The sequence below is a fragment of the Cervus elaphus genome, chromosome 15, assembly GCF_910594005.1.
Source record: "Cervus elaphus chromosome 15, mCerEla1.1, whole genome shotgun sequence".
NCBI classification, from domain to species: domain Eukaryota; kingdom Metazoa; phylum Chordata; class Mammalia; order Artiodactyla; family Cervidae; genus Cervus; species Cervus elaphus.
In genome coordinates this window covers 18,407,667-18,423,901 of record NC_057829.1, presented here as the reverse complement: position 1 = coordinate 18,423,901, position 16,235 = coordinate 18,407,667, and the positions used below count along the sequence as shown (strand labels likewise).

General features: G+C 35.8%; 1 protein-coding gene across 3 annotated transcripts in view; it reads left to right on the top strand.

Annotated features, from left to right (window-relative positions):
* RTKN2 (rhotekin 2) overlaps nt 1-16,235 on the top strand; it is a 107,934-nt gene that overhangs the window by 12,590 nt on the left and 79,109 nt on the right. For all 3 annotated transcript variants that reach the window (XM_043926671.1, XM_043926670.1, XM_043926672.1), the window contains one exon: nt 13,223-13,281. In XM_043926671.1, the coding sequence (XP_043782606.1) occupies nt 13,223-13,281 (59 nt within the window). The remainder of the gene's footprint in view (nt 1-13,222; nt 13,282-16,235) is intronic.

Genomic DNA, 16,235 nt, shown 5'->3' with positions numbered 1-16,235 from the left:
ACTACTTCCATGATAGTTTATAAATTAGTTTGTTAATTTCTACTTCACAAATTTATTTCAGCCAAATGCTTGGTCTGTATCCCCCAAACGGTTTTTGAATTTTCCTGCCCCTGCTTTTGTTTATACTGAAGTGTCCCATCTTCTATTTCCATTTTACAGACCTTTTTTATTCTGTCATACCTTACTTGCATCATCAAAGTTTCCTTCATAAGTGAGTTCAAAAAAAATCATTTCTTTCTTAGGCTCATAGTAAGGACTCAAAAAATGATTATTTGCTTTCTCTTAGTTCTAGTAACATTTGAACCATGAATATCTCACTGTAACATACTATATTCTCTTTGGAATATGTATTTTCAATTACATGATAAACTTTTGGAGACGGGGACAATGTCTGGTTCATACTTATTGGTGAAATAGAAATGATGCCTAGAGCTTGAAGGCAATTCAACTGCTGTTGATTCTTTTCTCTTTCTTCTTTGTATCCCCCAGAACACCTAATGATGAATGAATGAAAGTCGCTCAGTTGTGTTCGACTCTTTGAGACCCCATGACTATACAGTCCAAGGAATTCTCCAGGCCAGAATACTGGGGGGATCTTCCCAACCCAGGGATCGAACCCTGGTCTCTCACACTGTAGGCGGATTCTTTATTAGCTGAGCCACAAGGGAAGCCCAGAACACCCATAGTGCCATATAAGTATTTAAGAACAGTTTAATTTGTGCTTCATTATGTTTTGTGTCATTCTCCCTTCCATGTGTATGATGAACAAATAAGGCTTATAATTTAATAATTGTTAATTATATGGCAGTTACTTCTTATTCTTCTTGTTACTTTATTCCATGTTCTTAGGTTCTTATGTTTTTGCTGGGCTCTATGCTTGCCATGTTCTCAGTTGTCCTTTTTTATTCTCTACTTTGTTAACTTTTAAAATCAATTTTTTATTGTGAAATTTCATATGTAAAAACTTATAAGCATAGTATGGTAGACATCATCTTTATTCTCCACCTGAAGTTTGCCAAATATGTTTGCTCTTTCTCCATCTTTATCTTTGTACTCATATACACATGCATGCCTGCATGTGCACACATGCACATTTTTCTTTTTCTACTCATACACACACATATGCATGCATATGCACACATGCACATTTTTCTTTGTATTGAACCATTTGAAAATAAGTTGCAGACAACATGGGATGTATATTTAAATAGTTCAGCATGTATCATCTAAAAACAAGAACATTTTCCTACATAACCAAAGTACGATTATCATATGTAAAACACTGACAGGAATTCCATTATAATCAACTAATATTCAGTCAATATTCAGTTTATCCTAGTTGTCAAAACAAAATTGTTTATAATTGTTTTTCCCAAACCAGAATTCAATCAAGATTCATTTGATTATGTCTCTTTAGTTTCTTTAATCATTTTTACCATTTTCTAAAAACTTGTCATTGATGCTTTGAAGAGTCTAGACTTTAAAAAATATCCTCAATGGATAAGGAAGCTGTGGTACATATACACCATGGAATATTACTCAGCCATTAAAAAGAATTCATTTGAATCAGTTCTAATCAGATGGATGAAACTGGAGCCCATTATACAGAGTGAAGTAAGCCAGAAAGATAAAGACCAATACAGTATACTAACGCATATATATGGAATTTAGAAAGATGGTAATGATAACCCTATATGCAAAACAAAAAAAGAGACACAGATGTACAGAACAGACTTTTGGACTCTGTGGGAGAAGGTGAGGGTGGGATGTTTTGAGAGAACAGCATTGAAACATGTATATTATCAAGGGTGAAACAGATCACAAGCCCAGGTTGGATGCATGAGACAAATGCTTGGGGCTGGTGCACTGGGAAGACCCAGAAGGATGGGGTGGGGAGGGAGGTGGGAGGGGGGGATTGGGATGGGGAACACATGTAACTCCATGGCTGATTCATGTCAATGTATGGCAAAAACCACTACAATATTATAAAGTAATTAGCCTACAACTAATAAAAATAAATGGGAAAAGAAAAAAAATCCTCTAAAAATATTCTGCATTTTATATTTGTCTGTATAGGGGAGGGAAGAATTTTCCATTTGCCCCTCATTTCTTTTGACAGGTCAAATACAAGACAGATTAGTAAGAGAAAAACAAATTTAATTGTGTATATATGGTGGTCCCATACCAGACCACCTGACCTGCCTCTTAAGAAACCTGTCTGCAGGTCAGGAAGCAATAGTTAGAACTGGACATGGAACAACAGACTGGTTCCAAATAGGAGAAGCAGTACGTCAAGGCTGTATATTGTCACCCTGCTTATTTAACGTACATGCAGAGTACATCATGAGAAATGCTGGGCCAGAGGAAGTACAAGCTGGAATCAAGATTGCCAGGAGAAATATCAATAACCTCAGATATGCAGATGACACCACCCTTATGGCAGAAAGTGAAGAACTAAAGAGCCTCTTGATGAAAATGAAAGAGAGGGAGAAAGTTGGCTTAAAGGTCAACATTCAGAAAAATAAGATCATGGCATCTGGTCCCATCATTTCATGGCAAATAGATGGGGAAACAGTGGAAACAGTGGCTGTTTCCCCATCTATTTATTTTTTGGGGCTCCAAAATCACTGCAGATGGTGATTGCAGCCATGAAATTAAAAGACACTTACTCCTTGGAAGGAAAGTTATGACCAACCTAGACAGCATATTAAAAAGCAGAGACATTACTTTGCCAACAAAGGTCTGTCTAGTCAAGGCTATGGCTTTTCCACTGGTCATGTATGGATGTGAGAGTTGGACTATAAAAGAAAGCTGAGTGCCAAAGAATTGATGCTTTTGAATTGTGGTGTTGGAGAAGACTCTTGAGAGTCCCTTGGACTGCAAGGAGAACCAACCAGTCCTTCCTAAGGGAGATCAGTGCTGGGTGTTCATTGGAAGGATTGATGCTGAAGCTGAAACTCCAATACTTTGGCCACCTGATGCAAAGAGTTGACTCATTGGAAAAGACCCTGATGCTGGGAGGGATTGGGGGCAGGAGGAGAAGGGCACGACAGAGGATGAGATGGCTGGATGGCATCACCAACTCGATGGACATGGGTTTAGGTGGACTCCGGGAGTTGGTGATGGACAGGGAGACCTGGCACACTGTGGTTCATGGGGTTGCAGAGTCGGACATGACTGAGCAACTGAACTGAACTGAACATAACTAAATGATTCAAAAAGTGACTAAAGCAGGTTGTTTATTTTATATACCTATTTGGACAAAGAGTAAATTATTTGTGAAGATTTGACAAAACAAAGGGATTTGAGCTTAGAGTAGCAAAATAATGAAGAAGTAATGAAGTTTGCATATACAGCTTCTCTGCCCCAAACTATGTGTCTCTTGTCAATAAGGATGCCTCCCAACCTCTAGCACAGGGAGGAGATCTTCCCATAGGAGCTTTGTTTCCTGCTTTCAGGGGAACAAAGGAGGGTTAGGGTGTTCTTACATGAACTATTTCTCAGGTAACTAATTCAAAATAGTATGCCACTTTGGCATATTTTGCGGTAGTCTCCCCCACTTCCCATCAGTTAATTGTTTATGGTATTATTGAACTTTTTCTCATTTCTCATTTTTTGCTGTAGCTGAAAGTTGGATCTTAATCAGACTCTGATTAAACATATTTTGCAATTATTTTTCTAAGTTTGTTTGGGTACTAAGTGAGATTGTATATTCTGCAAATGTGTTACAATATGATATTTGTTTTTACTGCTTTAAATAAGAGTTTGATCCCTTGGTTTAAATAGCAGTTGCCACATTTCTCCTCTGTGATACTTTAATAGTTTTCACTTCATGATTCATAAGTAATCTTTGGGCTGTTACATTGCAATTGGGAGAATATTCTGTTTTCCAACAAGCTTTCACTTAATGATTGTATCCATTTATGATCCTTGCCTAAATTATTGGGGCTTTACAAGACAGTCATTATCTGTTAATAATACTCTATTTTCCTATAACTTTTGGCTAATATTCTTTTGTAAGGAAGGGCATTCCTTTTCTTTCTGTCTCCATAGATTTGTGGGGTTTTTTAATCCAATGTGTTATTATCATTTATATTCATTAATCTTTTTGATAGATTAAATTGTCCCGGTTTTGTTAAATGGAAGGTCCTTTAAGTGGGCTTCTCTGTTCTTTTCGACTTGTCTCCCTGTTAGTCATTAGGAACTTCCTTCCTTTCCCGCATGAAAGGATGGCCAGATTTGCCTTGTATTTTCTGTGCAATAGGCCTAGAGTCAGCCATTCCTTTAATGAGCCTTGATCTGCTTTAAGGGTCAATGGTAATTTGAAACCAAGATATGAGCATTAGCTATGCTCATTTTTATTGGGGATTGCTAATTTTAGGCCTTGAAAATCATGTAACTATGGGAAAGACTTTAAAAAAACTGATGAGTTTATATTGATATTTATAAGTTTTTTTAATTACTTTGTATTTGTATCTCTTATACTAAATATCTTAATTCCTAAGAAACAAAAATATATTTCCTTATTTGATTTGTATATATATTTGTTTCATACTATGATTATATAAAATAGTTTCATAATTATGATACCAGCATGATTGCTGATATAAATCCATCTGGGAAAGTTCAAGATGTCCTTGCAGTTCTTTTCTGACCTACAGAAATTATTAAAACTTTACAATGTACATAAAAGTTGAAAGAATTATTCTGTGAAGACTGATATATCTGCAATCTAGAGTCTGCAATTAATATTTTACTATATTTGCTTTGTCTTATATCTTTCTATTCATCTATTAGTTCAGGTTATTTTTTATGATAGTTCTTTTTTCGTATGCGTGTGCGTGTATATATACAAATATATATACATTCTTGTGGATAAAAGGTTAAAAGTTTAAAAGTTACTTAAAATAATCTCTCTCTCTGTATTTTATGTTATCAGTTTCATAAACAGTCATTCATTATTTGTGGCAGTTTGGGGTTGCCTTTTATCCCTCTTTGAATAAACTATGCTTTCTGTATATGCTGTGTTTGTTTTTCCTCAATGCTGGATTAGTAGTACCTGCCTTTATTCCCACTTGAAGAGGCAACCACTGTTCTTTTTCTTTTTTTCACCATCAGTTCAGCTCAGTTCAGTTCAGTCACTCAGTCGTGTCCGACTCTTTGCGACCCCGTGAATCGCAGCATGCCAGTCCTCCATGTCCATCACCAACTCCTGGAGTTGACTCAAACTCATGTCCATCGAGTCGGTGATGCCATCCAGCCATCTCATCCTCTGTCATCCCCTTCTCCTCCTGCCCCCAATCCCTCCCAGCATCAGGGTCTTTTCCAATGAGTCAACTCTTCGCATGAGGTGGCCAAAGTATTGGAGTTTCAGCTTCAGCATCAGTCCTTCCAGTGAACACCCAGGACTGATCTCCTTTAGGATGGACTGGTTGGCTCTCCTTGCAGTCCAAGGGATTCTCAAGAGTCTTCTCCAACACCACAGCTCAAAAGCATCAATTTTTTGGCAATCAGCTTTCCTCACAGTCCAACTCTCACATCCGTACATGACCACTGGAAAAACCATAGCCTTGACTAGACGGACCTTTCCGTCTAGTCGTATACTCTGATTTCTTATTGTTTGCATTTGTTTGGTATATCTTTGTCCATCTCTAATTAGCCTTTATGAAATGGTTGCTGAAAATGTGTTTGTTGTAGTCATCCCAGAGTTGAGTTTTACATCATGAGCCTATCTGAAAATCCTTTTACTAGAGAAATTAGGGCTTCCCTGGTGGTTCAGATGGTAAAGAATCCTCCTGCGATGCAGGAGAACTGGATTTGATTGTGTATATATATATATAACTGGCATACTTGATTTCAGTTTTGTCATATTCTTTTATGTTAACTTATGTGTATTATAATTACAGCTTGTTTTTTATATGTGGCCTGTTTTCCTTATTCTTTTTTTAATTTAAGATTATTTGTCATAGTAGTACTGGAACTTTATATGTTTAAAAATTATATACTGTTAGCTTTATAATGACCTTAGTTCTTTTTTCCTTAGGCTTCTCCTATTTTGTTTTTCTGCTTTATATGATATCATTTTGGAGAAGGCAATGGCAGCCGACTCCAGTACTCTTGCCTGGAAAAATCTCATGGATGGAGGAGCCTGTTAGGCTGCAGTCTATGGAGTCTCTAAGAGTCGGACATGACTTAGCGACTTCACTTTCACTTTTTACTTTCATGCATTGGAGAAGGAAATGGCAACCCACTCCAGTGTTCTTGCCTGGAGAATCCCAGGGATGGGGGGGCCTGGTGGGCTGCCGCCTATGGGGTCGTACAGAGTTGGACACGACTGAAGCGACTTAGCAGCAGCAGAAGCCGCAGCATGATATCATTTTATTTCTACTTAAAATTTTCTGTGTGGAAATCAATGAACTTATTATTCTGTTTTCCCATTTCTTCCTTTTCTACCATTCTGTCTTCTTTTTTTAGAGTTGTATTTCTGTTTTGCTAAGTAGATAGTATTTACATATCAATCCTGTACTTGTATCTCCACCTTTATTTTAGTCTTTGATCTGCAGTTAAATAAATATAATGTTTGATACCTGTCTTTTTGTTATGCTTTCTGAAATCATCTGTTGTTTAGAGGAAGCTCATGAGCTAGTGGATTCCTTAAAGTGAACACAGTTTTCTTTACATTCTTGTATCTTTAAAGTGCTTTTCTTTAGTGTTGGTACCTAAAGTGCAGCTTGATTGGATACAAAATCCTTGGACAAGACTTTCTTTCGCTGAGATTCTCTGAATACCTTGCTCCATTGTTGTGTTGTTACCAATAAATCTAATGTCTAATTTTTTCCCTTTTTTGAAAGGACCAAGTCGTTTATCTGGTATATGACTAAGGCCAAGCATTTTGGCTCATTTAGTGCCTTTGAAATATTGGCTCAGATGGTAAAGAATCTGCCTGCCACAGAGGAGACTCAGGTTCGATCACTGGGTTGGAAAGGTCCCCTGGGAGAAGGGAATGGCAACTCACTCCTGTATTCTTGCCTGGAGAATTCCGTGGACAGAGGAGCCTGGCAGGTGACCGTCCATGGGGTTTCAAAGAGCTGGACACGACTGAGTGACTTTAAAAAGATGTGTTAATAGATTCAGTTCTTTTATTTTCAGAAAGTTTTCCTGGAGTTAAAGCCTGGGGGGGGCGGGGAGGGACATTAATTCTATCCTGTCTTGTTATTTTATTTTTCTTATTTAAGGACTCCAGTTGCGTGCAAATTGGATCTTCTTTGCCTGGCTTTTATGTCTGTCACTTTCTCTTTGATGTTTTTAAACTCTTTATTTTTTTGTTTGTTTTGTTTTGATCCACTGTATCCCTTTTTGCAGCCTTTACCTGCTCTTTATCCTTTACTAGTGTGGGGTGTTAGATTTCAGATTCTTGGTTTCTCTCCTATTTGCAGTAGCTTTTTAAGCTACACTTAATTCATTTTGGAGTATCATGTTAGTTTTTGTTTGTTTGTTTTTTGGAGAGTGGTTGGTGGGGTATTTTTATCAGCTGAAGCATTGGGATTCTACTTTCATTGTATAGTAACTTTCTATGGGTGTTTGAGTCCTTTTTTTTTTGTTGTTCCTAATGAAATATGTGGTGTTGAAGAAGACTCTTGAGAGTCCCTTGGACTGCAAGGAGATCCAACCAGTCCATCCTAAAGGAGATCAGTCCTGGGTGTTCATTGGAAGGACTGATGCTGAAGCTGAAACTCCAGTGCTGGGAGGGATTGGGGGCAGGAGGAGAAGGGGATGACAGAGGATGAGATGGCTGGATGGCATCTCCGACTCGATGGGCATGAGTTTGAGTAGACTCCGGGAGTTGGTGATGGACAGGGAGGCCTGGCGTGCTGCAATTCATGGGGTCGCAAAGAGTCGGACACGACTGAGCGACTGAACTGAACTGAACTGAACTGAATGAAATATGTAGGATGTAGGATTTTTCTGGGTCAAGTGGTGGTGGTGGTGGTGGAGGGGAGTGGGTAAAAGGAGTTAGTTGGTTTCTTAGTTCAAAAGTGTTTTCTATTATTGGAAGGATGGGTAGTTGTTTCTTTAATAAATGGTTCCTTTGGAGACTTTGGTTGGTTGAGTTTCTGATAGTTTGATTCTATTTTATATCTAAGGGGTTTTAATTTCAGTTCCTTTCTCCTCCTCTTCTTTCTCGTCCCCCTCCCTTCTCCACCTCCTCTTGCTCCCTCTCCTCTCCTCTTCCTTGTCTTCTTCCTTCCTTCCTTTTTTTCATGGCCAAACCTTCAAAGGATACCTCCGCTATGGTGTCTCTTCTCCACAAGACTAACAACTTCTGAACCACAGTTCTTTTAGAGCCCCTAGGGCTGTGGTAACCACCAGATTTTGTATCCATCTTCTAGAGGAGAGGATTAAATAAGTTGATCTTATTTTATGTTCTGCAAGAGGTTTTCAGTCGCTCAGTCATGTCCGACACTTTGCGACCCCATGGACTGCAGCATCCCAGGCTTTCCTGTCTTTCACTGTCTCCCAGCTTGCTCAAACTTATGTCCATCGAGTTGGTGATGCCATCCAACCATCTCATCCTCTGTTGTCCCCTTCTCCTCCTGCCTTCAATCTTTCCCAGGATCGGGTTTTTTCCAGTGAGTCAGCTCTTTGCATCAGGTGGCCAAGTGTTTTGGAATACCTGACTATTTGGGTAAGGCCTCCAGGAGCTGGTTCTGTTGTATTCAGTTGTTAATTTCCTCTTTTACATGTAAATTGAAATCTGTTTTCTAGTTATGCTGTTGGTTTGGGCCACAGATGATTTTATTTGCTTTCCTTGTTGATGTGAAACTTTTCATAGGATTCTAGAAAAGATTCCAATTTAGGTGACTATCATTATCTTATAGAAACTGGGAAGTCATACTCCGATCACTTTTACAAATGATTTAGTGCCTCTTCCACGTAAGCTTCAAATTAATACTAAAACCACAAATACTCACAAAATAATCCTGGTTTTCTTGTACCTTTCTAAGAATGATACACAAATACTAGGGCTTCCCTTGGTGGTTCAGATGGTAAAGAATCTGCCTGCTGTGCAGGAGACCTGGGTTCAATCCCTGGGTCGGAAAAATACCCTGGAGAAGGGAATGGCTACCCATTCCAGTATTCTGGCCTGGAGAATTCCGTGGATAGAGGAGCCTGGCGGGCTACAGTCCATGGGTTCATAGAGTTGGACATGACTGAGTGACTAACAGTAAAAATGATACAGAATACTTTAAAAATATTTTTTTATTCAGTAGCTATTAGATAAATACTTCCCACCATTTACAGATGAGGATGCTGAGTCTGAGAGGTTAACAGCAACTTACTAAACTAGTTATTAATGGGTAAGAGTCACACCTATTTAGGACTTGCTCCACCAAAATGACCATATCCTGTTTTACTTCATTTGCTATTCACTAAACATTTATTGAGTTCCTTAGACTGTTCTGAGTTATATATATTGGGCACTGGTGATTGAGCAGTGAACAAAATAGGCCAAAATACCCCTATTCTTTTTTTTTAAATAATTTTATTTATTTAATTTTGGCTGTGCTGGGCCATCGTTGCTGCATGAGCTTTTCTCTAGTTGCCGTGAATGGAGGCTCTATTTTGTTGAGGTGCGCAAACTTCTCATTGCAGTGACTTCTCTTGTTGTGGAGCATGCACATGGCTCTGGTGGTTGTGACTCCTGGGCTTTGGAGCACAGGCTTAGTAGTTGTGGTGCATGAGCTTAGTTGCTCCATGGCATGTGGGATCTTCCTGGATCAGGGATCGAACCTTTGTCTACTGCGTTGGCAGGTGGATTCTTTACCAGTGAGCCGCCAGGGAAGCCCCCCAAATTCCTATTCTTATAGAACTTACATTTTAGCAGTAATGTTCTCTCCTGGCCCAGCCCACTAGTCTGTCTTCTTGAAACTTTATTTGACTTTATAATACTAGCCAAAGATACTTATAGGACCTAATTATATGTATCATTCAACATGATTGTGATTTTAATAATGCCACAAAGCTAAATAGTTTCTTACACTCCAATTGACTAGTTTAATTACTTATATACTATAACATAAAAATAAAAGCTAAAAGTGTAGATCGCCAGTGATAATTATGTACTCCTGGTATTTCTGCAATACAATATGGTATATTAAAGACATTGCTGGTTTTACTTTTTTAAACTTTATATTGTTTGGTGTCTGTTGAAAATAGGTTATTTCAAGATTTAAAGTAGAAAACTCATCTTCCCAACTTAACATACTTATGAAAGTATTGATTTTATACCACATAGTTTTAGATGACTTAAAATTCCATGTTAAGCATTTCTGGGTGTTTTAGTTTTCACTTATTTGCGTGAGAGGTGAAGGATTTTTATAACCTGCTTTTAAATAATAGAATCCTATTTAGAATTCTTCTAGTGCTTCATTAAGAAAATAATGCTTTCATCATGTGTCATTTCTTAATGTATTTTGTTAACTCTGGAAGGCAGTGCTATTGTAAATTCCAATATGGAACAATATAAAATAAGGTAATCTGTATTTACTCTGCTAATTTTAATACAGATTTTTGAGCAACGAAGTGGCTGATTGGCACCCTCTGTTGGTCATTTTATTTACCTACAGGCAGAAATATGTTAATAAAACAGTTAAAAATTTGTCTTTTGTATTTTTATTTCTGTCTTTTAAATTAGCTTTTACAAATCTTACCAAAATAATTCTCTAAACCGGGTTCATAAGAATAAGGTACACTGTTATATAGCTGTGCTTTTGATTGAGTGATTTTTATGGTTATTTGCTTTTTCTTCAGACTGGCTAATTGTAGCATTTAGAATTGGTATTAACATTGCAGATTTTAAAACAAATATTTATTTAACTGTAGCAAACTATTAGCTACAGTAGCACATTGTTAAATAGATAATGTATAACAATTTTGTTGTCAATTTGGATTAATTAGAAAAGCATCGCGTTTTAGCACCCTGAATAGCAATTGAGTTATCTGAATTGAAAATAATTCAAGTTTCTGAAACATAAGACTGGATAACTTCATCTCTTAATTTTTTAAAGGCAGACTTAATTATTCTGTAAAATTATTTGGTTAATTGGATTTATATTATGGTTTGATAATATTTGTGTATATAATAAGTTTGTTGACTAGTCCTGAAAAGGACTTGCTTATGCAAGTAATTTACAGTTATAGGGAGAAAAAGCTATACCCTGCCAGGTGGTTGAATAACTTAGAGTGGGAAAATTTTTTGGGTAAATATTCAGCCAGTTGGTTTTGGTGTTTCTAGTATTTTAGAATTTCACTTGTCTGCCAAAGCCTTAAGTTTAATCCAATTTAATAATGCCTAATGGATTTAAATTTTAGCATAATCTATGACCTATTCCATAGTACTGAAGTTACTCACTGTATTAGAGCTTCCTTGTATTTTTTTCACTGAAATGGATATTTTGAAGAATTTATGCCTTGCTCATATAGGAGATATTTTTAGAAATATTTACTTACAAATGCCAGCCAACTGTGTTTATACTGTATTTCTTGTACCAATTTGAGGAAAGTGAGATTTGTGTTTGATTTCTAGTTGGCCTTTCAGTGTATAATTTCACAACATAGACTATTCAATTGAATTTTTCACTCTGATGACCTAATAAGCCAGCTGGTAAACATGACAAACTGAACTTGTCTATGAAATATTGAACTTGACTCTTTAAAATTTATGATTCAACAAAACATTATTTTGAAATAATGAGAACTTTTATTTTTCACTGAGTGAATTCCCTGTTTTAATTTAAAAACCAGTGTGACCACAAAATTATTAGATAGGATCCTGAGAATTTATGACTTTAAGTATACTATATTACTTAAGTTATACCTAGTGCTTGATTCTATAAATTCTATAAATACTATATATATAAAAGTCCTGTATAGGCTTACTGACCATAAGTACCTCAGTAAATTATTTTTGCTCCTTTGGAATTTATTTCACCTGTAATACTTATGGGCTTAATCCAATAAGAGTTTAAAAAGTAGGATGATATATTTTGTTTTAAAATTTGGTGCATGGTAATATTATGTGCAGTCTTTTTAGCAAGGCTACTGAAATGCATGTAAGATGTGTCATACTCTTCTGAAACTTAGATACACTTCACACTCCCACTCAGTCTTTCTCTAAAAGTCCTTTTAGAATCAAAACAGTATTCAAATGAAGCTTCTATCTTATCACATACTTGAGGTACCTAATTAAATTAACTGGCAGTTAATTGGCTAACCAAATTGAATAGAGACCAAAAAAAAAAAAAAAAAAGTGCACAGAAGAATACTCCTGGATACATTGCTCTAGAAATGGAATGCTAATCTCTAAATGTAGGTTATTTATTAGGAAACAGGATATTGGAGAACTGTTTAGAGATGGGATTGATTTGGTCTAATGGAAGTAACTATTTTGAAAAAAAAACTTTATGATAATAGTATAGTCTACATTCAAACCTGGAAGTGTCTTATATCCCAAGAATTTCCTTTGAGACATTTTCTATTGTCATGGTAATGTTTTCCTCTCCACATTTATTCTCTCTAGAGGGCCTCTCCCTTCCTTTGCCACCTTAGTTAATTTATTGTTTTGATATATGCTTAGTGTTTAAAGCTTCAAGGAAGTAAATTACGATATTACTACACATGAATATGTAGCAGAGAGTAATTTTTTAAATGTTTGTTAGAGACTTTATAGGGATAATATACTCTTTGGCGGCAAGCTCATGGTTAGAAAGTTTATTTTCGGCGGCAAGCTCATGGTTAGAAAGTTTATTTATTAACTTTTTCAGGTAACTATAATCTGGTAAGCTAGAAATGTAATTTATGAAATGGTTACCCAAGATATACTTCCTAGGACTTGTGTAAATATAGCATTTCTTGTTTATAAATGTAAGAGGTCACAAAAGACTTTCATTGTAGAATAAGCTAATATGCAATCATCAGGGAAAGTAAAGCTTATATGAAAAAATAAAAGAGAGAATGGCTCTATTTCTTTTAAAGTCAGCTAGCTGTTGACTAAATATCACAAAGTTTGAGTCAAATAGTTTATATTAACTGGAAGTCATTGTTATTCCAGGGTATGTGTTTGTTTTTAATATTTAGGCATTTGTGAAAGATTGTTAAAACAATTGCTTATTAGAGAAGATCTTTGTTTTTTTTTCATTAGGTTTTTATTTTCTTTTGACAGTGAGGAGAATTTTGAAAGTAAAGAACGGACAGCTTGTAGAGGAAAGATTGCCATATCAGGTATGCTGTAATTGATCATTTTTATATTGCTGAGTAAATTCTATAAAGTAACTTCCTAGAATTAGTGGCTTTTTTAAATTCCTTATATCCATTTTCATTTTATTTTGCATACCTCTACCAGAATATTTGTTGTAAAACACTGTTTTCATCATTATGCTCTACATTTGTGTAGAATTTTACAGTTTGAGAAAACCGATTCATGTATATTGCGTATATTAATGTAGTTTTCTCTTCAGTGCCACACTGTGAAATAAGCAGGGTAGTTCTCTTTTTCTACAGACTCAGAGGTTAAATCACTTCCTGTAAATAGTTGAGCTGGGCTACAAACTCAAGTTGTTTGACTCTGCATTCCTTTTCTGCTCAGAAGTTTCAATACTGCTTTCTTTTAATGTTTGTCTACTCCAAAATTTCCATGAGGGTTGGAACCGTGTTTGCTTTGTTTGTCACTATATACCCAGAAACGAATACAGTGCTCATGTGTAGTTATTATTCAGTGAATATTGATTGGATGGATGACTGCACTCTGTTGCCCATAGGATAGAGTAGACGCTCCCCCACCAGAGTTTCCTATTTTGACCCAAGCACTTTTCCTTGGACTGTATGTAGTCCATGGGGTTGCAAAGAGTTGGACATGACTGAGTGACTTTCACACTCACAACTATTTTTCTAGTCCTATCGTCCACTATTCCTATACATAAGCTGTCTATATTAGCTGTATATTTTTCTCTATGTTCTGTCAATGCACCCTATGCTCCTGACCCCCAGTTAACTCTTGAAATAACTATAGTATCTTCAGGATCTATTAGCTCATCTATAAAGCCTTCCCTGTTATCATTCTCCTAGAAATGATGTTTTCCTTCTCTGAATTCTTAATACAGTTAGGAAACCCTTCACCACTAGATGGCACTTATGCTGTGTTGTCTCAGTTTCTCCAAAGTGTTTAAGGAAGCTAAAGACAATGGCTTGGAGATGCCACAGATTGGAGTGAATAAATACATGACTGACTCATGGGTATGCTAGTTAGATAATGTATCTTTTATAATTATTATCTCACTGATACATTTTAGAAACAACAGACCTCCAGCAGCCCTTAAGTAATAACTAGGTTGTTTCATTGGCTGAAAGCCTTGTTCTCTTAGCTCCAGGAAGCCTGCTGCTACATTTCAGGCCATGTCACCCAAGGAACTGTTTTTAGAAATGTGTTCATGATAAACAAAAATTCTACTACAGGACGGGTAGACCTGAATTTTACATATGACATAATTGTCCTAAATCAGAGGAATTATTCTTAGCAGAAATTCTTCAGAAAATAAATGAACTATATATAAAAATCTGTTGCTTGCTGTATAGTTATTTATGTTTTCCTCTTTGCAATTATGATATGAGTGGAATGAAACATGTTTTATATCTTATTTATGCTTCTGATGCCAAATATAGCACTTTTACATATTGTTAACTATGTTCAATAAATTTTAATGTGAAAAAAACAAAATAGTGTAGATTTTTAAAGAGGATTCTAAAAATACTTAAATATAATCTTTAATACTGAAATATAATTCCTTGCTTATGTTTTAGTGCCACTCCGTAAACAAATGAGATGTGTTAAATTGTTTTTGAAGACTGAATGCCATGACAGAGTTAGCCTTTATTGTCATTTCATAGTAGGTTATTGACTGCAGCAGTTCATGAAATTAGCATTAACTGTCCATTTAGAAGAGTGTTTAAATAAAAGCATTTAAGAGAGAAAACTGTTTTCTTGACCACAAATACTTGAGTGTAGAAATCAATCTTATTTCATGTGTTCCTTTATTATAAATGATAATTTTAAATTAAGGAGCCAAAATTCTCAGAAAATGGGATACTTGCAAAATTTCTTCTTATCTTTGCTTAGGCCTAATCATATCTTGTCTGTGTATTTGTTTTGTGTGTGTGTGTGTATTTGTAAAAGATAAAAACAAAGAACGTTAAAAATGAATTCGCCCTTTATAAATCCATTTTATTTTGATGTGGGAATGAAAATATGACTTATTTTGATCAAAATGAATATTTGCGACAAAATTTCATAGTATTTCTGAGATTACATTGTTTTCCAGAAGGCACTTGGGTTTTCTGTTTCCAGCTTCACCACTCGCTGGCCAGATCTCTAGGAAAGTTAAAAGAATAATTGAGGTTTATCCTGATTATTTCTGCTAAACATAAAAAAATTGCACATGGTAAATAGGCAGACTACTAATTCATTGACTAAAACCAAATCAGTTCACAAAAGTAACTTGGATTTCACTTTTGAAAATGACAGAACTTCTGGGACCTGATAGCATCAATTTAGCTATCCTGATCAGTTTCAACAATAAAGTGTCAATTAAGACATTAAAAAAGAAGTTAAGAGTACTGTAAACTAAAACTGAGTCAATCATTTGCAAGAATGTGGAAGGAATTTCTACTCTTTGACACTGAATTTAAAAATAATTATTAACTTATACATTTTTTTTTTTTTGCCATCTGAATAGTACATGACTGCCTGGGAAATAGATAAGAAATGTCCACCTTCTCTTCTTGAGGATTTGATGTAGCTAGGCATGGGAAAGGGCAAACTGATGAATAGGCTGTGGTTGTATGGCAAAAGAAGCAAGGGTCCAGTGTTCCTTCCAAGGTGGTGTAAATAGTTAATATCACCCTAGTAGAAAAAGAGCAACTATGAAAAAGAGCAGTTGTGAAATGCAGTGAGTCATCAACTATGGTCAAGAAAGTAGCAAGCCCTTTGACAGGACATCAGTGAAGTCATAGAAAACAATAAAGGCAATCTTATTAAAATCAAGAACAAAATAGCTTTGTCTATTATATCAATTTTACAACAGAGTTTTAGAAATTCTAGCTAAAATACTAAGAATGAAAGTTGAAACTACTGAAAAGATACAGATAAATTAAGTACTATTTGAAGATAATAGATTGCAGAC